The following is a 26,465-nucleotide window of genomic DNA, read 5'->3' on the forward strand; positions in this document are numbered from 1 at the left end:
AAAGAAACCCTGAGAGGAAAATCTGGGGAAAGATATGGGGAAATTCCTTCCAAAAGCAAGGCCTTGTGCTGGAGGACACATCTGGATCCCATTTGTTGTCTGTTGTCTCTGGAGATGCGTCAGTGTTTGAAAGATCTCTTTGACCCACCCAGCCTGGGAGAGACAAGAGCTGGATGTGGCTGTGTTTTCACAGACTAAAGTGTGGGACATGACATAGGGTGAAATTCACTTGAGGGAAGGAGTTCAGAGAGACCTGTGTGTCTTGCACTGATCTTTGGGACAACCGCAGCAGGAAGTGAGGGGCAGTTTGGCCACATCTGCCACAGTGTGGCACTTCTGCCACATTGTGGGGGTGGGGGTAATTTTAAGGCTTTGTGCTTAATAATGCAGGTTTCTACCAGGTTGATTTCCTTGCTTTATTGGTGGCTGTGCCTGTTCCTCCCTTACACCCCCCCTCCACCTGCCCCAAGCCAGTCTAAGCCAAAGCCACCCCTACAAAATGCTAAGATAGTGTTTGGGGCATTTTGGATCCTCCCTCGGAAAGGATGGTCAGTATCTCAGGGGCGTCATGGGCCCCAGGACATTGGCTTGAGAAAAGCCAGATAATGAAACTTAAAATAACCCTGGAGAAATTGCTTCTCTGAGTAGTAACAAAGAGATGATTGTTGAAGCGACCTGCTAATATTCAAAGTACTCTTAGGAATTAATTAGCTATTGCTGATGCCATTTGTGACTGACTGTGTCTGTCTGGGACATTATCAGAGCCATCAGCCAAAGTTTTTGCCCTTCTGAACTTTATTTTCTACAACCTCTTACGAGCTAGAGCAGGTATAGTGCTTTACATGTATTCCTTCCTTTGCAAGATTTATGATATGGGCTAGATATCTCCATCTCTGCTTAAAGCCATAGAAAACATCACTGTGGCTGCTGACCTGTCATGAGCATGTATCCAGGTATTCCTTACAGGGAATGCAGGAGAAGGAGATAAATCCTTGTGGACAAGCCCAGCTGGTGGACTGATAGCTCTGTTTTTCTTCTGTCCCAGGAGGAATGTGCTCCCCTGCTGTCCTACCTGAGGGAATGCTGGAAAAGGAAAACTGAGTTTGTTTGCCAGTTCCACCTCTTCTGTGAAAACACCCCTGGCAGGAGCTCTATCCCACAAAGCATTTCCATGGGTCACATTTTGCAAAGCCCATTGAACTGCACAGTAATTTGGGTTCCAGGGAATAAACTACATCTCCTAGAAAACAAATGTGTTTCTTCTGCACAGTTCAGGCATTGTATAGCAGAGTTATGCTGAGATGGTCTTTGGCAAAATGGTTTAATGTTTGAGAAGGCTTCTGCATATGTACAGCAAAATGCAGGTCCTAACTCACAGGGGGGTTTTGTGTTAGGAACCAACACAAACAAATGATAACATTCTTCCACCCAAAGTCCATCTTCAGAAAAAAAAAAAAATATGTAGTTTATCCTTCCCCATTATCCCCTGTGTTTATCTGTTTGCACTCACCTTGGATAATGAAAAAGTCAGATTCACTTTGTGCTCAGTTACACAACTTGAGCCTTCAGTTTTACTCTGTGGGTTTCCAGCAAGCCCTGAGCTCAGCAGGGCAAGGTCCTGCCTGCTCCAGGGGGTGGCTCCTACTTCCCAACCAGCTTTGATCTCAAGACAAGACAAAGAGCCAGGTTTTTAAAATGCACTACAAAAGAACCTCTGGGGGTATCCAACTCCAGCACAAAAGCATTTCATCTGAATTTCCAAAATGGCAGGGTGATGGATATGTTTTGAATACAGTGATGAATAATTCATTTTTCATGTATTTGCTGACTTCACAAGGACTCATCCTGATGTCAGCCTGAGAGCTGCCTTCCATTCTAACCACTACTGCTTCCAGAAAAAAAGCCATGGCCCTTGGGAGAATCCCCTGTCCCAGGGCAGATGCTGCAGTCCAAGAGTAGTGAGTGTCCCAAGTGCTTCTGTTCAGCAGGTGGCTGAGGTGGGTGCTGTATTGTGGGTCCTGGGTTACAGACACAGGGACAGATGGACACAGGAACCAGAAGGCCACTGCTGAAGAGGGCAGGACTTGTTCCCTTTTATCATTTCATTTCCAGCCCCAGGACTGCCCTCTCCCTTGCTCCAGAGCTGGCATCTGTCTGACTACAACCAGAGATGTTTGATCTCACTCTCCTGCCCCATAAATAGCTTTTCTGTTGTCAGTGGAGGAAACCGGCTCTGGGTGGGCAGGGGCTGCATGCGGCTGTCCACTGCAGCACAGTGAAACAACTCCCTGGGCACGACCGACCCCATTCCTTGGTCTCAGCTCTTTGTCCCGCCCAGCCGCAGGGGTGGAGAGGCTGATACTGCCGAGCTCATCATCGCCTGACTGCCACTGCCACCTGCCAGCCCTCTGTGATGTCACCTCCTCACTCCTCAGCTCCAAGGACCCTCTCACCTACCTTGGGCACAGCACACATGGGAACTGCTATGAGCTTAGGGGTAACCTTACTGCTCTCCACAATTACCTGAGAGGAGTTGTAATGAGGTGTGAGTACCTTCTTTCAACTAGAAAACGACAGCATGAAAGGAAATGGCCTCAACTTGCTCCAGCGAAGGTTTAGATAAGATAATAGGAATTTTTTCTTAACTTAAAAGGTAAAAGGAAAGATTTCCTTTCAGGAAAAACAATGAAAACTTGTGATTTCAAGGAGGATTAATTGGGCAACCTTCGGTCCCTTTCCCTGCACTTATCATCATCCTATTCACTTTTATAGTTTTCACGTGATTTCAGAATTTTTACTTTCTTGTATTTTACATTTCATTTCTTCAAATTCTTCTCCTCTCCTTTTATTTGAATTTCTTATCTGATTTCAGCATTTTAACTGGACTGTTTTTAGCGAGTCTTGGTCCTTTTCACTGCCCCTTATTTCATCTCAGTCAATTTGGTTGCAATTGCTCCAGTTCTAAATTTTCTCGGTTTTTTCAATTGCACTCTTTTTCATCATATCTCCTTTCCAGAGCCTTGGTTACACTTTGTTCTCTGATTTCAAGATTTCGTTCCCTTTCCCGAAAGAAAGACTTTCCCTTTCGGGAAAGGGAACGAAATCTTGTGATTTCTGTGAAGATTAATTGGGCAAGATCCGGGCCCTCTCCCTCCACTTCTTGTCATCTCATTCCCTTTTTTTTGTATTTTCACTTTGTTTCAGAATTTTTCCTTTTTTTTTTTTTTTTTTTTTTTTTTTTTTTTTTTTTTTTTTTTTTTTTATTATACACAATCCGTTTCTTAAAATTCTTCTCCTCTCTCTTTATTTGCAATTTTTGCCTTATTTCAGCATATGAATTGCAGCCATTTTGGCAAGTTTTAGTCCTTTTTACTGCCCCTCATTTCATCTCAGTCAATTTGGTTGTAATGACACCCATTCCAAATTTTTTTTTTGTTTTTTCAGTTGCAATATTTTTCATCATATCTCCTTTCCAGAGCCTTGGTTAGACTTAGCTCTCTGATTTCAAGATTTTGTTCCCTTTTCCAAAAGGAGGCATTTCATTCCAGGAAAGGAAACAAAATCTTGCAATTTCAATGAGGATTAATTGAGCAAGCTTCAGTCAATTCCCCTGCATTTCTCGTCATCCCATTCACTTTTTGTTTTGGAATTTTTCAGTTGGTTTTGGAATTTTTCCTTTCTTGTGTTTCACATTTCATTTCTTCAGATTTTTTTTTTAATTTCTTCCCTGATTTCAGCATTTGAATTATTATCATCTTGGCAAGTTTTTGTCCTTTTCACTGCCCCTCATTTTGTCTCAGGCCATTTGGTTGTAATGACTCCGGTTCCAAATTCTCCCGGATTTTTGACTTGCACTGGTTTTAATCATATCTCCTTTCCAGAATGTTTATTAGACTTTGTTTTCTGATTTCCAGATTTCCTTTTCTGAAAGGAAGATTTTCCTTTCAACCATTCCTTTTAAGCAATCAGCCATTGAAATAGTTTGCTCAGGGGTATGATGGTGTCACCATCCCTGGAGGGATTTTTTAGAGATGTAGATACGCTGCTTAGGGACATAGTTTAGTGGTGGCTTGGCCACTTCATTAATGGTTGGACTTGATGATTTAAGAGGTCCTTTCCTACCTAAACGATTCTGTGATTTTAAGGTATCCAACTTTAATTTGATGTTTCAGCCCACAGCTGTGTCAATGCCCATTCTAAATCCCCCAATCCCTGTCCTTTGCCCCTATTCAGGACTTCTGAGTAAAATATTTTAGTCCTGTCTGTGAGGTATTTTGCATTGTAAATCTGAGGAATGCCACTTTCAGCGCAAAGTAAGCTAAATGAGAGTGGAAAAACGGGCAGGAGTTTGCTGGGCAGGTTGGCAGCAGAGCCCTCAGGGCAGAAGGAGCAGGAAAGGTGATCCTAGGGGGCATGGGGTGAAATGACCCTTTGGGAAGCTGACAAAGACTGCAGGGTATTTTTAAGGGCCGTTTCTGCTTGACAGTGGCCTGGAGTCCAGGCAGCTCCGAGGGGATGAAAAGTCACCATATGCTTCTTTACCCATGGTCATGCTTGTGCCCTGTACATGAGAATCCTGGTAGGAACCTGCAGCAGGATCTAGTCCAAGGTTTTTGTCTTGCTCCAAAGGGCACAGCTCTCTGCAGGTTTTGGGGATCCCAGGGTTCCTGATACTTGGGATAGTTTGCAGCATCACTGGGTGTGCTCTGACACATCTACACTCCCCTGTACTTTCTTGCTGCGCATGAGGCATGCCTCCTGCTGTGGAGTGCCCACATGGCCCCAGTGGACTGGGAGCCATCCAGGGACACCAAAAGGGTGGCCCAGCCAGAGTGGCCCTTCAGCCAGAATGAAACCCTCCTTATTTTCTGCAGCCTCTGCACACTTAATATAGATTGTAAAAGTATAGGTAAGAAGGACTGGTTGGCCTAGGAAGGAAGAAGATTATTGGCATCATTTCATCCTCCTGCTTCCTCTTCAGTGAGATGAGATTATTTCCTTTTATTTACAAACATGAATGAACTAAGATTCACAACAGCTCAGACAGGCTGAAGTCTCATTAACCCAATTTTAAACAGGGATGTGAGTGGAAAACTGAGCACTCAGAGCCCTGGAGTAAGGGCACAGCAAAGGGAGGAGGACAGCAGATCCAATACCCTGAGAGCATCCTGGGGACAGCTCTGGATTCCTAATTCAGTAACTCGTGGTGTTCCTTGTGCCAGGCCCTGTACCTTCTGCAGGAAATCTGTGTGCATTCTGGTGCCATCTCTTCAAAGGAATCATGACCTGTTGATGATGTTTGGCAACCACAGACTGAGCAATGAAAAAAGGCTGAACCGTTGCTCTACTTTGTTAATTACACAGTTATGCTGTGGGAAAACCAGATTGTGAACTGAAGAACAGGCCCAGAATGTACAAACAGAAAAGAAATCAATTACTGCTTACCAAAAAAAAAAAAAAAAAAAAAAAAAAATATGTAATTTTAAAAATTCATGTCTTTGCTGTTTGGGTGTTGTCCATGTCTGGATTTTACGTAGGTAATTCAGACAGACAAGCCAAGACTTGTTTGTACAGTAATTCTATTTCAAGCTGCTTCGCATTTTCCCTGTTCTCAGCTCCCCTGTTACCTTTCATGTCACTGCATGGAAACCAGGGCATGGTCCATGAAATTCAACAATAACAACTGATGACCAAACTTTGGAAAGAAAAGATGATCATTTATCTGCCAGACACTCAAGCCACAGGGTTCACTGTCTCTGAGAACAAACATGACATACTAGCTTGATTCTAAAAACAGATGGGCTATTTCACTAGCCATTAATCTCAGTGCTAGTTCACAAACTTGAGACCACCCATTTATTGTATGACTGTGGGTGCGCATCCTTTTTTAGCTAAAGCACTCCTTCATGAGGAATGAGTCACATACACAAAGACCCTGACAATATCCAACTAACTAATCAATAAATGGTAAAGTGCAAGATGCAGATCCCCCTGCACTGCTAGACTGAGTCATCCTGATGCTGGATTTATAAAGGCTTCTAATAAAAAGTTTCTAATAAAAGCACCAACTGTACAAAGTAAGGGTTTTCCATTGCCTTTAATGAAGTCAGCTTAAGCTCTCAGAAGTGACTGAGTGAAAGGGTTACACACAGCGGCCTGCATTAGCAAAGGTACCTAAGCAGACCAAGGGATGTCAGTGTCTCTGTAGACTTGACACCTGTGAGGGCACACTTGGAATGTTGCATTCAATTTTCTGACCCCTTCCCAGTTGAAATGGAAAGCAGAAGAGCCGGGGAGACTTCAGCAAAGAGCTCCCAAGAAAGAGGTCCAAAGCACTTAGCCTACATGAAGAAGCTTCCTGAGTTGGGCTTGTTGAGTCTGGCAAAAAGAAAAGGAGGAAACAAAACATCAACCTACAGGGCCATGAAAGAGAGATACAAAAAGGATGGAACCAACCACTTTAACAGTAGAAGATGATACAGGGAAGGGCATCAGACACAAGCTGCAGCTTGAGATGTTCAGATTGAACTTCAGCAAAATTCCTTTATCCAGAGAGCGATGCAGAGTGGGCTCTCCATCCTCAGTGTTTTCCAAACCATTAAGAGACATAGGCACAGGTAACCCCCTTATCATTGTAATAGTCCTGCTTCAAGAAGGAAGTTGGACAACAGACCTCCAGAGGTCAGTTCCAACCCACACTGGAATGGTCTGTGATTCCCAGAGCTGACTGTATTTATTTCATCTCTGAAGAAAGAAGATCCCCTAAGTATGATGAGCTGAAGAGCAAGTTAACACTGCTGAGAGAGTCCAGTGAGGTCTTTTCCAGCAAGGAGCAGGAGAGACTAAACACCAAACCCTCTGCACTGTCTGAGAACTGTTCAGATAAACCCAGTCAGTCAAAGTGGGTGACCTGTGTTTCTTGAACAAAGGAAAATTAAAGTCATCATGAATTCTGCTCTGTCCCACCCAACTAGAAATTTGTCCTCAACAACAAATTATGGTAATCACTTGAACTTGGGCATATGAGCATGCCTGACTAGAAAATCACCGAAGGAGGATTATCTGTGCTCTCTCACACACTGGACTGCTTCTGGGGAAGTCAGGAAAAAGCCCAGAATATATGCAGCTTTGTGCACCAAGGTAAAACTCCTAAATGGTTGTTGCAGGTTGCCAGCTGAAGGATGGGACTCAGTTATAGCCAGGGTCTTGAGGTGGAGATCCTACAATTATCTTGCAGTCTATGCTGATAGCCCATTTTTCCTTGGAGCTTGTGAAGAAAGGGCCTGAGCACAGATCACAGGGATCTGGAGCTTTGGAAACTGACAGGACCAATAAGATCTTGTTGTATAACCTGTCCAAGCTGCAGGTACAGAGCTCTGTCCACTGTCACATTGTCACTGTGCTCCAGGAATGAATGGTAAGGATGTGTTGCTTCTTCCTGGCACTTCTATTGTAAATGCCTCATGAAGTAAAAAAGAATTCCAATTTACATATCCCGGGGTTGAATAGATAAGCAATCATTTTGACAAATGAGTGTATGCACATATAAACACCCATGCGTGTTGTTAAACTGTTCTGACCAAGGAGAGATAAGCCTGATGCTGATTGTGTACGATCATGCAGCAAAATTTCTATGGAATTGTTTTTCCTGGAAGAAAAACAGAAACAGACACATTAACTCACTTCATTGTAATGCCCATTTTATTGTAATTATATTGCAATTCTCTGAGCTTTCAGCAACTTGTTTTGGTACTATACACACCTGAAAATCCTAGGCAACATAGATAAAAAGAACATCTTGTTACAATAATATCTATAGAAAATGAGATTGGTTAAAAGTACAATAATTGCAGCTTTCCAGTTCCCCTATATCCATACACAAACCAATAACATATAAAGGCTATTCAAAGTGCTAAGTATTTTCATGTTCCTTATTAGAGCACAGCCCAGTGTGATAGGCTTCATAAATAGGTAGGAAAAAGACTGTTTCCAAAAAATTATAATCAGAGAAATTGTAGTATTCTAATTTTTAGGTAAATAACTGAGATGCAGCTCCTTTAAGAAGTTTCCCTGACATCAGATGAAGAGCCTGGGGCAGTGGGAGGAAGGTAACCTAGAGCTCCTAACCTTATCAAGTCCTTTTAAGAACATCCTCTCCTTTAAGAAATGCATCCCAAGAATTTTATGTTGTCAAAGGATTCAGGAGGAAAAAATTGTTCCCTCATTGGCCTTTGTTGGCAACTCGAGTAAAAATCAGTGGAAGGAAATCCTCCTAAACACTGTTTAAGCTAAGGATTTGGATGAGTGGCATCTGGCCTCTCCATTATCATACCTAACACTTGGAAAAACAGACTGTTGGTGCATCCCTGTAGCTGCTGGTATCACCGCTCAGAGGAACAGAATGGGTGACATTGCATAATAGATTGTAATCAGATACACAGCTCTGAGATGGGCTGGAAGAGGCCTGGGGGATCAAGTGACCTGTGTTCTAGGATCTTAGCAGGTTAGATAAAAGGATCATTGCAGGTTGTATAGAAGAATGCTAACAGAAAGTTAACTTTCAGTACTTTAAAAATGCATTTTAGGGACTAACTCCTAGATCTACTCATAGACCTGACCAGTCTATGACAGGACATAGATGGTTCCAGATGGTTTCCAGGACCTGACAGGACATATGACACAGGTCCTGGAACCATCTGGAAAAATGTGAAGAAAACAGCTTTATAATACCTCTCCATCCCCTAGAGTGGGAAAAAACCAGTTGCACCTCAGGACAATGGGAAACAACAGTGTGTTAGGTGTGGGTGAGATCACAGCCTGTAACTTCGTGCTGTGCCTTTAAAATCACAGAAATTGGTGGAAATGGCTGTGGTAGAAAATGTAAGAGAACTGAGACCTCACCAGTCTTCTGCACACTGCTCCAAGGCTGCACTGCCCTCATGGGGCACATTTCCTCTGAGTGCAGACTAAACACCTCAAGACACAGCTTGTGACTGTTGCTCTGAATTGCCATTACAAAGAAGGCAGGTGGTCTCCCAGATGGTCTTCACCACTCCCAGGTGGTCTTCACAACTTCACCTTGAACAGCAGGGCCCAACACTGGATGCATAATTTCAGGTGTTGAGTCCAAAATGACAGACTGCTTCCTTGCTCTTCTGGCCACATTTCCCCTAGTGTAGTATGTGGTTACACTTCTACTGTATGTGGTTTCTTTAATTCCTAGTCAGAGTATCTTGCTGGCACATATGCTCTAAGGTTTTTTGGTTGGTGTTTTTTTCCTCACTTTGTCACAAAGGAAGTTATTTATCTTCAGGGAGATCACAGGAAGCACATGGGTGAATGTTGGAACTTGAGTGATGCTGCTTGTTGTCCTCATCATGAATGGATGGATCCCAGATGACAAGTGCATTCTCAACAGAGTAAACTGGCACAGCTTTAAACCACTTCTTGTCTCATGTCAGAGGGTGTTCTGTGGGAGATGTGGGATGATTTCTGAGACAGAGAAAGGACTGTTGTGACTGTGCATCTAGAACTGGAAGAAATATAATCTTCCCAGAGTGAATACCTGAGTGAAAAAGGGCTTATTTCTTGTGGCCATGATGAGCCTTTGCTTTATTGATTTGTGAAGCTCTGCAGTCACAGTGGGCAAAACTAGGTGTAAATAATTAAGGCATTACCAGGAAGGGCTATGGGACCCAGCCTGCTATAGGAAAAATATTTCATTGTCTATCTTTTGCTGCCGTTTATCTTGAAATATGAGACAAGATCCTGAGAAACAGTCCTTTCTGGGATGAAAAATACAAAATAACATATTCCTTTGGAATCTAAATGTAATGCCAAGGCAGAGCTGAAAAGGAGAAAAAACATGTCCCCAGATTTTTAGGGAAACGGGAGGAATCATAGCTGTAGTCCATCTCACCTGGACACTAATGTCACATTCTACTCATTGCTCTTTTGAAGAATAGAACAGAAGAATATTTTCTGAGCCTTGAAAACCAAGGTGCTGGGATAAAACATGAGGTGCAGGCAGCCACGTGAGGGAGAATGTTATCTCAGTTTGCATCCCTGGTAGTTGGAGCAACTTCCAGCAACAGCTGGAGGTGTAAAGTGACCCTCTGTAAGAAGCGAGGGTGGTATTTAAAGTGAACCAGTGGGAAATAAAAAATGATGCCACTGAAAATGAACAGGACGATGTAGAGAATCTCTAGTTGGGGTTGATCAATGATGGGAGCTAACACCAGGTACACAGCTGCCATCAGCACAATTATGGGGATGATAATTGGGACCTGTGAAAGCAAAACATCAGCATAAGGAGTCATGTAATTCTGAGCCTCTGTGTGTCTGGACAATGCTAGAACTCCTGCAGAAGGCTTTTTAGGTGAAACTTTTCTGCAACTTGAGGTATTACCTACAAATAAATACCAATCAATATCAATCCAGACATCTTGTTTCCCAGCCTACCCCTATTCCAAGCCTGAACATCCCTGCAAGAGCTGCACCACCATATCACACCTTACCCCCTGGTCTTTCCTGCCCTCCTAAACCTGAAGATGCAAACTACTGGGTTTAGTCTGTTCTTGCTCTCCCTGCTACCTTGCATCTAAAAGCCAAGCTGTAGACAAAACACAGAGGAATCGTATTCAAATCAACTCTACCTTAGCACCCTTGTACAAAAAAAATTTATCTATGTGTTGACAGACAGGTGGACAGGCAATCTCAGATGCAATTTCTGTAAGCCTGGTCAGAAAGCATTTAAACTTCAATTTGAAGCCACCCTTCCTCAAAGGAGGGTAGCTTGTGCATTCATTAATAATCCTCAGTCACTGAGGAAACACTGCAGATCAGCTCACTCATGGCATCAGGGGAAGAACACATGACTCCTGATTCCCTTCCTTTTATCTGTTTTATGGGGAGCAAACCTGTCCCCATGACACCTCAAAGAACTTGGGGCACTCCACCTAAGTTTTTTTTCCTCTGCAAGGTACTTACACCTGGGCTACCCTCCAAGGAGTTTGCCCAAAGTCTCCAAGCATAAACAGGTGATTGATGTTGATCAGAATCAGCCGTCATTTACCACTTAAATATTTTAGAAAAAAGAGGATATGGTAGATATATTTTCATAGTGAGGAAGCAGGACATAACTAGCTTTTCAAGACAGAGAATTCAACCTTGACTTATGCCTGTATCTTCACACTATCTCGCCCCTTGTTGGGTTTACTAACACAAAATTTAAATTAAAAAAGGAAGGACAACCACATTAAATCTGCAAGCCACCAGTGCTCACTCTTTTCTCCAAATGTTCTCTTAGTAATTTGAAGAATTTAGGAAAATCTTTGAGAGTTTTATGTTATTACTTTACCTTGTAAGATCTTGGCAGTTCTGGTTTCTTGATTTTTAAATAGAGGAGGCCAGAAATAGTCATTCCATAGAAAAGCCATGCCATGAAACTTGAAGAAAAGAAAAAAAATTAGACAGCAATAAACTTCGGGTGAGATCTTCCAGGAATGTCAATCCTGCCTTGCAAATCCCAGATGTTTATAGCACCAATTAAAAAGGTGAATATTGATATAAATTTAGTAGTTCTTTCATTAATTTCCTTTCTAGCACAAACAATGAGAACTTTAGAATTATCTGAACATTACTGATTCAATGGGAATGAATCACATTCAGTTAAGTCTCTAGTGACAGGAGCATTCATGCATTGCAAAGGTGCTGGCTCCCAATCTCCTTATTTTCTTTCTTCCCTCCTCGTCTCCCCAGTATTGGTTAGAAAGCAATAGCCCAGGCTCAAAAACATAATGCAAGAAAATACTTATAAACTATGTAAAACCCATGAGCACAGCGGATGCAAACAGAAATCCTACACATACATACCTGAAAAAGTTCACGATACTGGTGAAGTTTCCTGATATTATCATTATTAAAGACATGGCAGATGTAAACAGTAGAGCAGGGGAGGGTGTGAGGCATCGCACGTGAGCCATGGACAGAATGTCTGGCTGAAAAACAAAGCAAAACACTCTATCATCATATCACAGACCCAGAGGTCCTTACTCACCCCCCTCAGCTGTGGGTGGGAGTTTTGCCTGCAGCCAGAGCCACTCAGAATCAGCAAACAAGGGTCATACAAAACCAGACCAGCTCCAAGGAGTGTAAATAAAGAAAACTCCTTCAAGTGTATTTTTATTGTGTCTCACTGGATTCATATGAAATATACTCAGTTTGAGCAGGCAAAATGAAGTTTTCAAACTACTAATGTGACAGAATGAGACAAATTAGAGCTTTTCTGACCACCATCAGGACTTCTTGACATCTTCTGCCCTCTGCCATATCTCTCTGGGACTTGGCTTCTCTTGGGATGATGGGAAAATGAACCAACTCATTTGGACTACAACTCATCAACTGCTCCTGAAGCACTTATGTAAATACAAATTAAACCAGAATTTGTTTCAGGATTAGTAGCTTCTTTATTGCTTGTTTCACTGGGAAAGTTTAATGAGAAAGGATGCTTTTAAAATTGTATTTTATTTTATTTTATTTTTAATTCCCAACTAAAATATGATGCAAGGACTTTTGCTAGAGATGAGGGTCTGAAAAATGACATAAGCATTCAGCTCATAGTCTGGTATGGTCAGATTCAGACCATCTGTGCACTTCTCAGCACAGAGCTTGTTATGACAGAACAAGCACTGTCCTTAGAGAGAAAGCTGAGGAGCCAGTAAACACTGAAACCAGGAACCACCAACACCAGCAACCACCAGTCCAGTCATCTCCACCAATCTGGTCGTTCATATGCATAAAAGATTCCCTGTTAGGAACCAGGAGCAGGGCTGGTGTGGAATCATAGATTCATAGAATGATGTGCATTGGAAGGAACCTTGAAGATCATCTAGTTCCAACATCCCTGTTGCAGACAGGGTCACCTTTCACTAGACCAGGCTGCTCAGAGCATCATCAAGCCTGGCCTCGAACTTCCAGGGACTGAGCATTCATAACCTCTCTGTGCAACTTATTTCAGTGCCTTCATACCTGAGGACAGAAATGCCAGATGCTGTGGGTGGGAAGGACCAAAAAACAACAGAGATTCAGGAGGAACACAAGAGGCCTGCTCAAAACAGGACAAATGCAGCTTAGCCTTTTTTCTCCTCTTTGTCCAGCAGTGTGGTAAAGTGTGTGTGGAGGTATAACTGTGAGTCTGTTTCAGCAACTGGGATATGTCAGCAACCTCGGGAGCTTGTATGCCCAGGTACCAGCAACTGGGGAGACTGGGATCTAGGGGCTGAGTATCTGAGCCCAGCTGCTGGAGGGACCCACACTGTACATATGTTTCTATACGTATTTCTCACTAATAGACCCCTGGTCAGCCAGAGAGGAAATCAAAGGCCTTTGGTGTTGTTAGTGCTGGTATTTGTGTGAGTCCCAGGTATGTCTGTATGTGCAGCTCTGTGTTCCCTGCTGTCTCTGTATGTATATATATATAGCTATACATGTACGTATGTGTGTACATAAATATGTTTCATGCCTGTGTTTGCTTGTGTGTGGCTACTGGGAATATATGCTGGACTTACTGGTTGGACCAGGCAGGAGGGAGCTGCAGCAGCCTGACCTCCACTGAATACCAGAATACTGAATACCACCTAACAAAACCAATGCTAAACCCAAGCTAGGAGAGATATAAGGCTTGGTGTACCCTTGTAATTGCTATGAAGCTTTTAGAGCAAGATATCCATGCTACATCTAAGCTGGGCTACCCATGAGAAAGCTGGATTGCCCCTGAGACCAACCTGTGTAGTCAGTGTAACATGCAAAGGCAGCTGGCTGGTGCTGGGCCACCTTCCCAGTGTGAGCAAAGGTGCCTTACAACACATGAACATGGCCAGGTTCCCCTTGGCAGGTATATTGACTAGGTCACTCCACAGCCTGTGCCTGGTGCTCCAATGCAGCAATATTGCAGTGGTTCATTCCAAAGCTGTTTTTAAAATTCAGACTAGATGCGAATATGTATCTTTTTGAAAGCAGCTGACTGAAGAAGAAAGCCCAGAAACAACATAAAACTCACATTTGAAAGAGATGGGGATTAAAGTCTTTGAGCAAGGAACAAACCGCTTGAAGAGCTATCACTTTGCCAGTTGAACATACACAGTGTATTCCTGTCTGCTTTAGTGTCACAAGAAGGTGAAGCTGCTCAAAGCAAGCCAGACCCCTTTCTTTGTGCTTACCATATGGCCCTCCCTGGCAGCAATGTAGCACACGCGGCCTCCGCTGAAGAACGTGCCATTTGATGAACCAAACGTAGACAGGGCCACCGACAGGGAGATGAGCCATGCCCAGCTGCCCAGGACTTTGTCCCTGAGGTGGGAAAGAGTTCACAGCATAAGATGCAGCTTGTATTGAATACTCACTCTAGAACCAGACAAGTTTCATCCCTCCATTATTTCTGTATTATACTGAATATTTTTCTGAAATATTTCTAATGATTTAAAGGCTTCTTGCAACTTCCGTAATATTTAGTGACTAGTCAGTTTGTCTTGTCTGACAGCTTTTCTTCCTGTTATATATATTCTGTCCACACTGCAATGGTGTACAAAGCAGTCACAACAGGCAAAACCACCTTTTTTGTGTACTGATGCTGTGGCAAAATGCCTGAAGATACTGCTATCACAACCAATAATATTAGCTTGGAAATCACAGAAAAACTGTTTCCACCACACTGGAAGAAATATTCTGCATTACAACTTCTTCCTGAATATGCATAACATTTTAACTCTTTAATCCCACATTAGAAGGGCACCTATTACTGCCCTTCTGTGAATCAGACTTAAGTCAAAGCAATAGTTTGAATTCCAGATGTTTGGTTCTACATGTTCAGGCATTTCTGGTTTTCTTTCTCCTTAACAAAAGAAATAGAAGAGTTACAGAGTTCAAGGTAAACATTTGGAAGGAATTATCATTTTCTCACCTAAAAGTGAAGATTGTCTTCTGGAATGAAAGAGCATTAAGAGTATTAATTGAGTAATAAATGATGGTGTTTGGGGTAATTATCACATACACAAACTCTGTTTATCTAATTGGCAAAAATCCAAAACTCAAATGATTTTTTTAGACCACTTTATTTACAAGCAAACTGAAACCTGTGGTTGCTGTTAAATCACTGTCATCAAAGAAACGCTGGGAAGAGTTTCCTGAGCTCCTTTTGTGGCTGCACCTCTCACCACTGAACCATGTTTCTTGCTGGCAGTTTTCCTCTTATATAGGGAATAAATGCATTTACATGTGACAAGTCCTCCTCTGGCTTCTTTTTACTCCTCCCATACTTTCTTAATGACCTGGATAGCTGCATCTCTTGCTTGTGAGCCACAGCCTTCACCCCCTCCTCAGACTGGCTCCCTACCTGTTTCCCAGCCTCTGAGTGACCAGCCTTCCTGCCACTAGTCCAATATTTCTTCCTGAATTGCACTCTTGGGTGAAAAGGTTAATCAGGCAGGAAAAGGAGATGTGTTACAAAGGAGGAAGCTCACAAATAACTTGTTAATTAGGAATGATGGGAAAGGAAGTGCAGGGAAAGTTCATGACACTGCAGCTTAGTAAGGCTTTGAGACATGCTCAAACAAAGCACTAGGCCTTTAAAAGCTCCTACTCATAATGATGTGAAAGGCTATTGGAGAATACATGCAGCAAGAGCTCAGTCAGATCTTAAAATGGGAGATCTTGTGAAATGTACAAAGAAGCAAAGCTGCTGCTGATTTTTTAGGAAGAGGATGAGCAGTACATAATCTGTGGATATACCGTGTCATCATTTCTGCCAGACAACTCATTTAGGGCTATCAGGGATTCTGTGTCTTTGGAAATATTTAGACGAAGACTGGATGTTCTGGTGGAAGACCATTGATGGTGTCTATATCTCTCATGATGGTCCCTTCCTTCTCTTCCTAAATTCCTTGTCTTATACAGGAACTGTTTAATGTCACCAAATAATTCAGGTTGATGAAAGGTAGAAATTGTTTCTGTGCAGCTCTGGAAAAACCCAAGCTAATTGAAGTTACAGTTACCAAAGGCTACCCAACCTGTTTATAACACCTCTCAAAGGTGGTGTTGAGATCAATGCCATTTTCCATTTCCCCACAGATGGAGAAGCTGAGACAAAAGACACTGGTCTGCTCTAAATTCCAGGTCCCAAGTGGACAGGATTCACTCAGTTGACTCCTGTCTCACTCCCAAACCACTGCTTCTGCATTAGCAGGGCAGCACATTGCTGTCTCCATTTCCCTGGAGAGATCTCAAATATGGGTCATTTCTCAGTCCCCAAGTCTGGATATGTACCCACGCTGCATTCCCAGTGCCTGTGGGGAGATGCTCCTGGTGTGACCTTCACCTCTCCTTTATGGACACTTTCCATGAGGTAAAACATGAGTTGGGAGGACCTACAGGTTCCCAGTGTAAACAAAGGGAATGGGGAGTAAGGAAATGTGCTGTCTTGGCAGCCTAGATGCACCTTGGAGACCATGGCCAGATGGAGCTGGTCAGCCTTGGCCTCAAAGAACCACAGAATTATAGGATCATAGAACAATTTGGAACAGACCTTGAAGATCATCTTCTTCCAAGACCCTGCCATGAGCAGGGACACTTTCCACTACACCAGGTTACTCAAAGCTCCCTCCAACCAGACCTTGAATGTTTCCAGGGATGGAGCATCCACAGCTTCTCTGGGCAACCTGTGCCAGTGCCTCACCACACTCACAGTAAGGAATTTCTTCCTTATCTCTAAGCTAAACCTACACTCTTTCAATCTGAAGCCATTCCTGCTTGTCTTACTTATAATAGCCTTGTAAAAACTTCCTTTCTGGCTCTCTTGCAGCCGCTTTAGGCACTGGAACTATAAGGTCTATAAAGTCTCCATGGAGCTTTCTCTCCTCCAGGCTGAACAGTCCCAGCTCTCTCAGACAACAGTGTGCTTCAGCCCTCTGAGCATCTTTGTCACCCTCTTCTCTCTAACACAGCCTAACAGGTCCTCCTGGCCTGACCAATGCAGGGCTACCATTCCCTCTGGGAATAACATTCAAATTTCCTGAAACTCAGGAGAGAACCAGTATTTGTCAGCGCTGCATTGCCCGTGTTGCCCCAGGCAGAGCTCACCCCCAGGTGACGGCCACGGCTCCTGAAGACAGCAGCTCAGAGGGAGTCATGGCTGCCAAGTAGCTCACGTTTACCAGCAAATACAGGCACGTAACCAGAGGAATGGCAATCATCATAGCTCTGGGAAGGGTCACCTGGAAAAAGGATAACAGCAGTGTTAGGTGCAGCACATTTATGCCTGCACCGTGCTTTTTTTGTTTGTTTCGTTTTTGCCACCACCCACGTCTCTCATTCAAATTCCTCCACTCCTTAAGCTTTTCCTCAAGAACAAGACATAGATCCAGATTCACATGGCAGTTTTCACACCAGTCCTGTACAGTTCCAAAGTTAGTCTAAAAAACCCCACAACCAACCAAACAAAATAAATGAAACAAAAAGAACCCACCAAATCTTATTAAAAAGATTTTTATTTGTAGCTGCCCAAGATGCCTTTTGCATATTTCTTGATTATTTTAAAAATGATTTATTTGTTATTAATGTGTTATGTCTCCTGGTGTGCTTCGTCTTCCCATAAACACCTCACTGCCATTGACAGAGTTCCAGTGTGTGTTGTAACACATTTAACTGCTCTACAGTTTAAATCAAAACAGCAAGTTGATCTCAAAATATCAAAGGGGATTTGCTCTAGAAAGGAAATATTTCTTTTTTCATAGTGGCAGAATTGTGTTTTAGAACACTGCAGAATCATGTTAAGACTCAATAAAATCAACAGTGTATTATGCAACTGAAAATACCAGGAAATGGCAACTGTATGCATCTAAGAACCTGAAATATCAAACTTTGCATTCCCCATTCTCAACACAGGACAAGATACAGCAATTCCTGATGGTGGTGTCTCCACTCTGGAAGGGCCTGAGTATCAGTATGCATGATCCTGTGGGAGAGAGTGGCCCTGGGATCTTTGCTGCCGTTTAGGTTAATATTTAACTCATATTTTCATTTAATCTGTAGGATCTTGAGTGCTGCACTGGTAGAATGCACACTCTATATAACTCTGCAGTCATACAACTCCTGCAAAATGAGAGTTGTTCATTGCTTTAGTGTTTCATCTCTGAAAATGGGTAATATGGCACAGAGAAGGCTGAGGTGAGTTGCAGATGAGCTACTTCAGTGACTGTAGCAGGGACTGCACAATGCTAAAATGTAGATGTTTAAAGACAGGGATCATTCAGAGTTAGATTCCCTTTCCAATGAGGCTTGGCTTGCTCTGAAGTTGCCCCTCAATGCAACAGGGAGAGATAAAGTAGTTTTCTAAAGCATAGCTTATGGATCAAGTCTTTAAAGAAATACGTGGTGTTAAGAATCCTTTATGGATTATAGTAGTGAGTGCTTTAATGAATAAATCTAGGTGTCTACAGTGAGATCCTCTAAACACTGAGACAAAACTTCATCCCCAAAGCATCCAAGTGTTGCCTAATAATTTCTTTCCAGTCAATGGGTTATTTTAGGACTTTCATAGGACCACAAGATGGTTTAGATTGGAACAAACCTTAAGGATTATCTAGTTATAACCCCCACACAAAGAGCAAGGGTTCCTTCCATTACATCATACATTGCTCAAAGCCCCACACAAGCTGGCTTTGAACACTTCTGGGGATAGGGTATCCACAACGTTTCTTGTGCCAGTGCCTCAACACCCTCACTGTAAATCCGTTGATTACCACTCTTAACACAGTCACAGATAGAATCAAACATATTAACAGCAGGATTAAGTAAGTAAAATGCAGCTTGCTTGCTCAGTCACTCACTCACCTCAGGCTTCTTCAGTTCCTCAGTTACATAATTTAGGTTGTTCCATCCATCATAGGACCAGAGTCCCTGGTAAAATGCCACTCCAACTGTCCCAATACGTGCAGTTGTGCCTTGAAAACCATTCTGAAAACTCTGAGTTTGTCCATTGGCAAGCAGCACCAACCCACCCACCACGATCACCAACAAAGCCAAGAGTTTGGCAGCTGTAAAAATGTTCATAACAGATGTCGCCAGTCTCACGTTGAGACAGTTGATGATAGTTAAAATCAGGATGCAGGCAGCAGCTGTACATTTGACAACAACCTGCGGAGAGGAACATCCTGGGTAGAACGGCGCAATGGCGTACTCAGCAAAGCTCAGACAAACAGCTGCCAAACTAGCTGGTCTCACCAAGATGACAGAAGTGTAGGCAAAAAGGAAAGCAGGAAAAGAACCAAAAATCCTCAAAATGTAAATATATTCTCCTCCAGACTCTTTAATTATTGTTCCAAGCTCAGCGTACGACAAGGCTCCAAACATGGCCAGGAGACCACATGCTGCCCAGATCAGCAGGCTGCTGGCAGGGTTCCCCATGTGATGCAGTACCCACTCAGGGGACATAAAGATCCCCGAGCCTATCATGGTGCCTGCAATTAATGACACGCTGCTAATCAGGCCGACCTCTTGTTTCAGTTTTAACTTCTCCTTCCCTTCACTCACATCTGTGGACGAATAAAGCGGATCTGCCGAATGAAGTGGATCTGTTGTCTTCCTTTCTCTCATTGTGGAAATGCAAGGAGATGTTGTTGTAAGGAAAGAATCTGAAAAAGGATTAAGGCATTTGAATAAGGAAATAAGGACTACCTCAGGCTTTAAGGTTTAGTTAATAATTACAAAAGTCACACTGAACACTCTTGAGAAACACAACCTTATCTTCTGCATTTCGCATTCTTTCATTACCCATTTATCTTGGTAATTTATTACACTGAGTTTGATTATCCCTGAATCTCATTGTAAGCAATGGTAATGGACAATACCCAGCACCACCTCAAAATCACTCAGCACATTACTGGACTGTGATCCTGGTTATCTCTCCTTTAAATCATGCTTCAAACAGTATCTGAAATAAAGATCAGGTAAGCAAAGTCCCCATGCAAATCTGTAATTTATTCTTTGCTTAAAAGTCAATGTTCAAGCACTAGCTTTGGCGCTCAATCATATTTTCATACTTCACTGTAGCATGATCAAACAAACAAGTCTGCTGGCCAACGTGCTAAGGCTTTGCTCAACAAGGAACATATCCAGTGTCTTGATCAAAGAAACAGATATGTTTTGCTAAAATCAGTCCAGAGACACTTTTTCTGCACAGTAGTAGGTGGCAATACGGGCTTTTTTCCAATTTTAGGAAGTGCAGGAGGAGAAACGTAAAAAAGGCTAGTGTTACAGATACAAAAGGTATGCTCACTCCTACCATACCACAATCTTCAGAGCACTCTGTCACAGCTCATCATACACACATTTCAATGCACAAATGACAGAAACATGGCACAAGCTTTTGAAGATACCCCTGACCCTTACTTGGATATCTAACACATAAAATTCCAGACCTTAAGGCAGGATCTGCTATAAATACAACTATTACAGTGCATGAGGGTGTATTTTGTGATCTGTGTTGTGTATGAAGCATTGAGCAGAAGGGATTTCCACACGGATTCCTTTGAACATGAACTAAACTTTACTGGAGAGATACTGTCCTTGGAGGTCTCTTGCAAACTTCTGTTGTGATGAGTACCAGAAGTGAGACCTTTCTCTGCCCTTCATACCAACCACAGACCTTGAATCTTTAAAACTATCTGTCCTTTTCAAGCATTTGAGCCAAAAAAAGTGTGACTATAAACAGAGCAGTATTTCTATTGTTTCTCTAAAAATTCCTTCTAAATCATTTAGACTTCTCTTTCTTTTTTCATTAAAAAAATAAGTAATATATCTTACTTGCTTTGCTGTTCTCTACAAGAAGAGTCCAAGGTAACTCTTGGACCCTTAACAAAACTCATGGGTCCACAAGAAAAACAAGCAACATATACAAATCGCATAATTTCTCATGCTAAGGCAAATAACGTTGCTCAAATTTTATCATCAGGTTGAAGGACTTTAAGTTCTCTAAAGAAGAAAAAAGCTCTCAAATCTCATTAAAAAGTAGGGGAGTTTAGAGTATAAATGTTATTATTACATTAAGGAAATAATAAGAAAAGTTTGATGGGTTTCATAAAGGATTTCAGAAGGTGTTCCTATCACCTCTCTAGTATTCACTAGGAAATAAATGCCAGCTGGTTTTCTCCTAATTTCAAAGTCCCTTGTAGAAGTTCACAGCTGATCAAGGGGTAGATGTAACAAAAGTGAAAGCTTATACTTTATCTGTCAAGTAGGTTTTTCAAGCTCTCCCAGCAAAGGTGTGAGTTCTGAGAATAAACACACACCTTGTACTGCAAGGGTGCAAATTAACGCATTTCAAGTTAATGGTTTGCAAAGTGGTTGAGAACCTGGAGGGAGGCATCCCAGTAATGCAGAGTATTTTGGTTTGCTTTTACTAAGTGGCAGTGCTCTTCTTGTCTGGTTTAGCTATTTGTAGTCTATTCTTCTTTAAATTGCAAATGACACTGTAAGGCGATACTGGAATCCTTCAGCAGTCCAAAAGTCTGGGTTTTTTCCTGCACTACTGACACCCCTGTGTGCACCAATGCATGTATCATGTATACCAATCCTTATTGAAAACAAAGGCACAAAATATGGTTAAATCAACACTAGAAGAAAATTTCATATGACTACAGGCAGTTAAGCATCCTTCTAGTAAGGCTATAGATATATTTCTCCAAGTCTTCTCCTGTTTTAATGGAGGAACTTCTGTTCTGAAGTGTAAATGCAAGGTTCTTGGAGGGGACTTTTTCAAACCTTTACTGTTCTTGCTCCTAGGAATTAATAACTTTTAATCTAATGCTGTAGGGGAAAAAAATTAGAATTTCTTCAAACTTGATCATGTCAAAAAAATTTCTGTAAGGCCCCTTACATAACCAGAATTAATTAACTGGTATGTCAATAGCCTCAGTCAATTCCTAGAGGGAAGTCTATTTTCGATCCCAGATTCATTTTTACTCAGTTCTAAGTGCTTCCACCTAAAGTAATAGGGAATCTAATTAATAATGATAAGGACTTGAGGCTATTCCTGCGGAAGATAAGGCTGTCTGATCGCTTTGGATTTTTTTTTCCATTGTCTTGTTCTTTTTTTGACTGATATTAGCAGTAAGGAGCAGCCGTAAGATATTTTAGTCAAATGAATTGTCACAATTATAATTTGTCAAAACTGAGTATGTAAAAGGGCAACTCACTGCTCCCATCCAAAATGGAGAGGTATAAGAAGGAGTAAAAAACACAAGTTCTGCTTTCTTCTCATGTGGAGTAGCAGAGCTTTGGCACTCAAGTTGTCACCTGACAAATTCCCTACCTGAACAATTCTCACTTATCCTTGACACTGCAATGAATGGTTGCCATCTACTGGTCCCGAGAAATAATGCAACATGGCTCAGTCTGCATTTGGGTTTGGTATTTTGCATTCCTGGCTGTAAAGAAAAGCTTACTGTATGTATTACTTCTCCAACATTAAGATAGCAAAAATAGACTATATTCGAGTTGAGTGAAAACTCTCCTTAATGTCCTTATGGCTCTTTTATCTCAAGAGTAACTATGAGGACTAGAGAAGACTAATTTAAAGGTCAACGTCAGTGGTAAAAACTAGGCAAAACATGTGGGCAAATATTTTGCAATATTTAATTTTAGGTCCCAGAAGTCATATTTAGAACACAGTTATGGGCTTGGTTTCCCTGTCCCAGGCTTGGAAAAGAGTTACAAATCTCTGGATGGGATTAAAAATAACGTGTAATCTGAGGGCAGAGTGGCCAAAACCATTGCCCGCAACTTTCTTTGGAGGTGAACACCAACACTGTACTTATAGATTCGTGCAGGGATCAAGACTTTTTTTTTTTTTTTTTTTTTTTTTTTTTTAATTAAGAAAACCCCAAACAAGAAACATCAAGTTGGATGAGAGGTACTAAAGGTTAGAGAATTCATCCAGGACATAAAATGTGGGTTTGATGGCCTTCCCTATTTAGGAACATGGAAACCCACAAATTCAGCTTGAATACTCTCACCTCCAAAATGCAAGATTTGAACTGCAGTTCAGTTGCAGGCAGATCTTGGTGCCTGTGCCTGCCCTATTAGTAGAGATGTCTGAGAATATAGAGGAAATGAAGGCCGGGAAAGTGGAGCTGTGAAATACATGCTGAGCCCAGAAGAAAAACTGGGGCAGAGAGACAACACACCCCAGATGTCCTATGTGAAAACAGACAAAGAAAAGAGGACTCATTAAGAGATATCTGCCTGGGGAATGGGTGCCCCACGTGTTTGACTCTAAGGCTCTACATCCCCAGTGCATCCTGGCTCTTCTCACATCTGAGCCTTGGAAGAGCGCAGCTTTGGGCCTCCACCCCACTGGAGATCGCCTGAACACACCAACTTCTTCCGTGATGTGTCCAGGGGCCAGCTGTATATGGTTGTCCCACAAGATAACAGTGAAAAAGAGGTCTCCTTGTGCAGAAGAGAGCTCTGGCTGGGATTTAAAAAATGCCAATGTGAGCTGGAGCTAGAACCAAAAACACAGCTTGGACTACTGGGAGTAGGATGGTGGGGTGGAAATGACATTTCTGAGGATGTAGGACAGCCTTAGGCTTCACAACAAGAATCATCACTAAAACTGAGCTTGTTTATATCTAGAATAACTGCCTTTCTCTGTCATGTTACAATAGTGGATCTGAAGTTGGGGGGTGAAGAGTGAATCTTAAACCCAGTAATTTACCATGAGCTGAGTTTGTGCTCCCTGTCTGGGTCTGCAGACAGCCTGCAGATGAGCTTGAGCCTCCTTGTTCCTGCTCTGCAAGAGCTCAGCATATTCTGGTTCTGCAACTATTGAACTTTGAAAGACTTGCTTTTGTTTTATAGATATTCTTTATTAAAATGTATTTGGTATCCCATGCTTCCAATTAGACACTGAATATTTTGTTTAGTTATCTTACTGTGTTCAAGAGGAAGGTACTAGCGCCATACCGCAGCTCTTAAAAACAATGAGATCTAGGCAGAAGGAAATCTCAAAGGCTCAGGAGCAGACTGACTCTATGTGCCAAAAGATGAGCCAGTGGGAAAGAAAACCAGCCTGACTGAATAGGGAAGTTTTGCTGAAACTGAGGGGGGAAAAAAAGAGAGAGTTTATGACCTTTGAAAGAAAGGGCAGGCAACACAAGAAGAGTACAAGGATGTCATTGGGTCATGTAGAGAGAAAGTTAGAAAGGTGAAAGCTCAGCTAAAACTCAATCTAGCTACCACTGTGAAAGACAATAAAGAGCATTGAGGATAAGAGGAAATGGCCTCAAGCTGCACCAGAGAAGGTTCATGTTGGATATCAGGAAGAATTTTTTCACCCTTTTTTTGAAAAGGTGGCTAAGCATTAGAATGGGCTGCAGAGGGAAGTGGTGGAGTCACCAACCCTCGTGATGTTTAAGAGACGACTGGCCATGGCACTCAGTGCTAAGGTTTAGTGGGCATGGTGGTATTTGGTCAAAGATTGGACCTGATGGTCTTGGAGGTCCAACCTTAACGATTCTATGATTCTATGATACTAGCTGCTCTACAAGATACCGATGGAGTAAGATGAAACACTGATGAAATGAGAACCAGACCTGAGAAGAAACAATCACAACTTGGGAAAAGTACTGATCCCACTGCTGCTTGCACAGGTTGAGTTAATCTATCAAGTACTATTGGTAGTTTTTCTTTCAGCAACTGAGGGTAATTATACAAATTTCTTACATTTCTTACATTTTCTTATATTTCTTCCTTCATTTTCTATTTCCTGATTTTATAGGTACATATGTATACAATGTATACATATATATACACACAAACACAATCTGTCCTATTTCCTTTTCCTAGAAATACCTTAAATTAGCCTTAATAATTTATTTGCATTTGTTTGTACTCTTAAGAACTCATTCTAGATGTTGTAATTAAGTTTTTATTTATTTATTAATTTTAATTCAAGATTAGATTATCTTGTCCCATACAAAGTCTGTTCTGCAGCATAGTTATCAAATGAATGGTGTCATTACTACAATACAAATAAACATTTTCATGAAAAACTTTCTACCAAACAAGATTAAAAATGTAAATTCTATATAATCACTGAAATGCATTCCTACATTTCTGAGTAGATGCACAATAGTACCCTCACTAACACAAGATAGTTTTATTATTTTTAAAATAAACTCTTACAACACATGCTTAGAGTTTAACCTGTAAATCTATATTCACTCTGTTAGGTAGCATTCTACAATAAAATAGTTTCCTCTGTACAATTCCTGTCAGAAACATCATAACATTGACCCGAATAACTCCAGTTTTCCTCAGGTGAAAAGGGGACATAGTAACTGCAGGTACTAAATGGAATTTCTTAAAAACCTCATGAAAACTGATCCCTATTTTTGGATGAAATCTTGAACCAGAAGTGATATTTAGAGCCCACAGAAGGCTTCCCTTCCCCAGCCTGCCCCACTGCTGCCTGAACATCTTCCCAATAACCCCAGGGACTGAAAAGCTGTTTGCCCACTGCCTTTTCTTCTTCTTAATCACAAAAGTGAGGGAAGCACCCACCAGCTTTGGTAGTGTGGCACAGCAGAGCACCTGCCATACCACTAGAGAACTAGGAAAAGCACATGGAGAACAACAGCCAGGAAGGAAAACAGGGTACCCTTGCTTGCAGCAGCTGGTGAAAGTTTTGAGTTGCCTCCGCCTGTTTGCTTTCCCTGGGCCACAGTCAGGAGCGCAGGGTGGGGCTGGGTGGCTTATCCCTGCCTGGCACTGCTGCTGTCAACACGTGTGAGGCAGATCACCCTCCCACTGCTCTCCCCCCACGCAGGGGTGGGATTTGCTTCAGCTTGCAGTCAGGGCCAGCATGAACACAGGGTTTGCCCCTACATGCCCAAAACATTTCCTTTGTGGAGTGGTCCTAAGCTGTACAGTGGACTCTGGGCCATCCATGCTTCCAGCCCTGTGAAGCTGATCTCCTGGGATAAGCTTAGCTAGGGTCAAGTGGGCCCAGCCAGCCTCTATACCAGTTGCTGCCTAGCTTCTCAAAGAGCTAGGACAAGGGGGTAATTCTAATGGTGTTTAACTATAACATCACTTAGATTCTTTCAAATATAAAGGAAAAAACAATGTTTGCCTAGAAAAGTCATGACACACTTTAACATCTCTGGCTGGTGCTTTATGAAGTTGCAACAAACATGTATTTTCCAACTAATGCTTCATCTTGTGCATTTTACAGAAAAACTAATCATCTTGGGAAGATAGTGATGCATTGAGACTAATTCCTCCCATCTGTATGCTTTGGTTAAATCTAAAAATAGATATAAATAAAAGGAAGGATGAAATCGATTAAGCATCTTTTCTTGGCATTACAGAGGAAGTAATCGTGAGAGATGGGAACCAGGTTTTCATTT

At 42.0% G+C, this 26,465-nt stretch overlaps 1 protein-coding gene across 1 annotated transcript; it reads right to left on the reverse strand.

Annotated features, from left to right (window-relative positions):
* Nucleotides 1-9,673: 9,673 nt before the first annotated feature.
* LOC136358368 (b(0,+)-type amino acid transporter 1-like) lies at nucleotides 9,674-19,677 on the reverse strand. Its single transcript, XM_066314299.1, has 6 exons — nucleotides 18,886-19,677; nucleotides 17,134-17,267; nucleotides 14,220-14,349; nucleotides 11,875-11,999; nucleotides 11,360-11,447; nucleotides 9,674-10,286 (listed from the first exon to the last, which is right to left on the reverse strand). The coding sequence occupies exons 1-6, from the start codon at nucleotides 19,645-19,647 to the stop codon at nucleotides 10,053-10,055; spliced, it is 1,473 nt and encodes a 490-aa protein (XP_066170396.1). The 5' UTR covers nucleotides 19,648-19,677; the 3' UTR covers nucleotides 9,674-10,052.
* Between the last annotated feature and the right edge of the window lie 6,788 nt (nucleotides 19,678-26,465).

This window comes from Sylvia atricapilla, chromosome 3 (genome assembly GCF_009819655.1).
Source record: "Sylvia atricapilla isolate bSylAtr1 chromosome 3, bSylAtr1.pri, whole genome shotgun sequence".
NCBI classification, from domain to species: Eukaryota; Metazoa; Chordata; class Aves; order Passeriformes; family Sylviidae; genus Sylvia; species Sylvia atricapilla.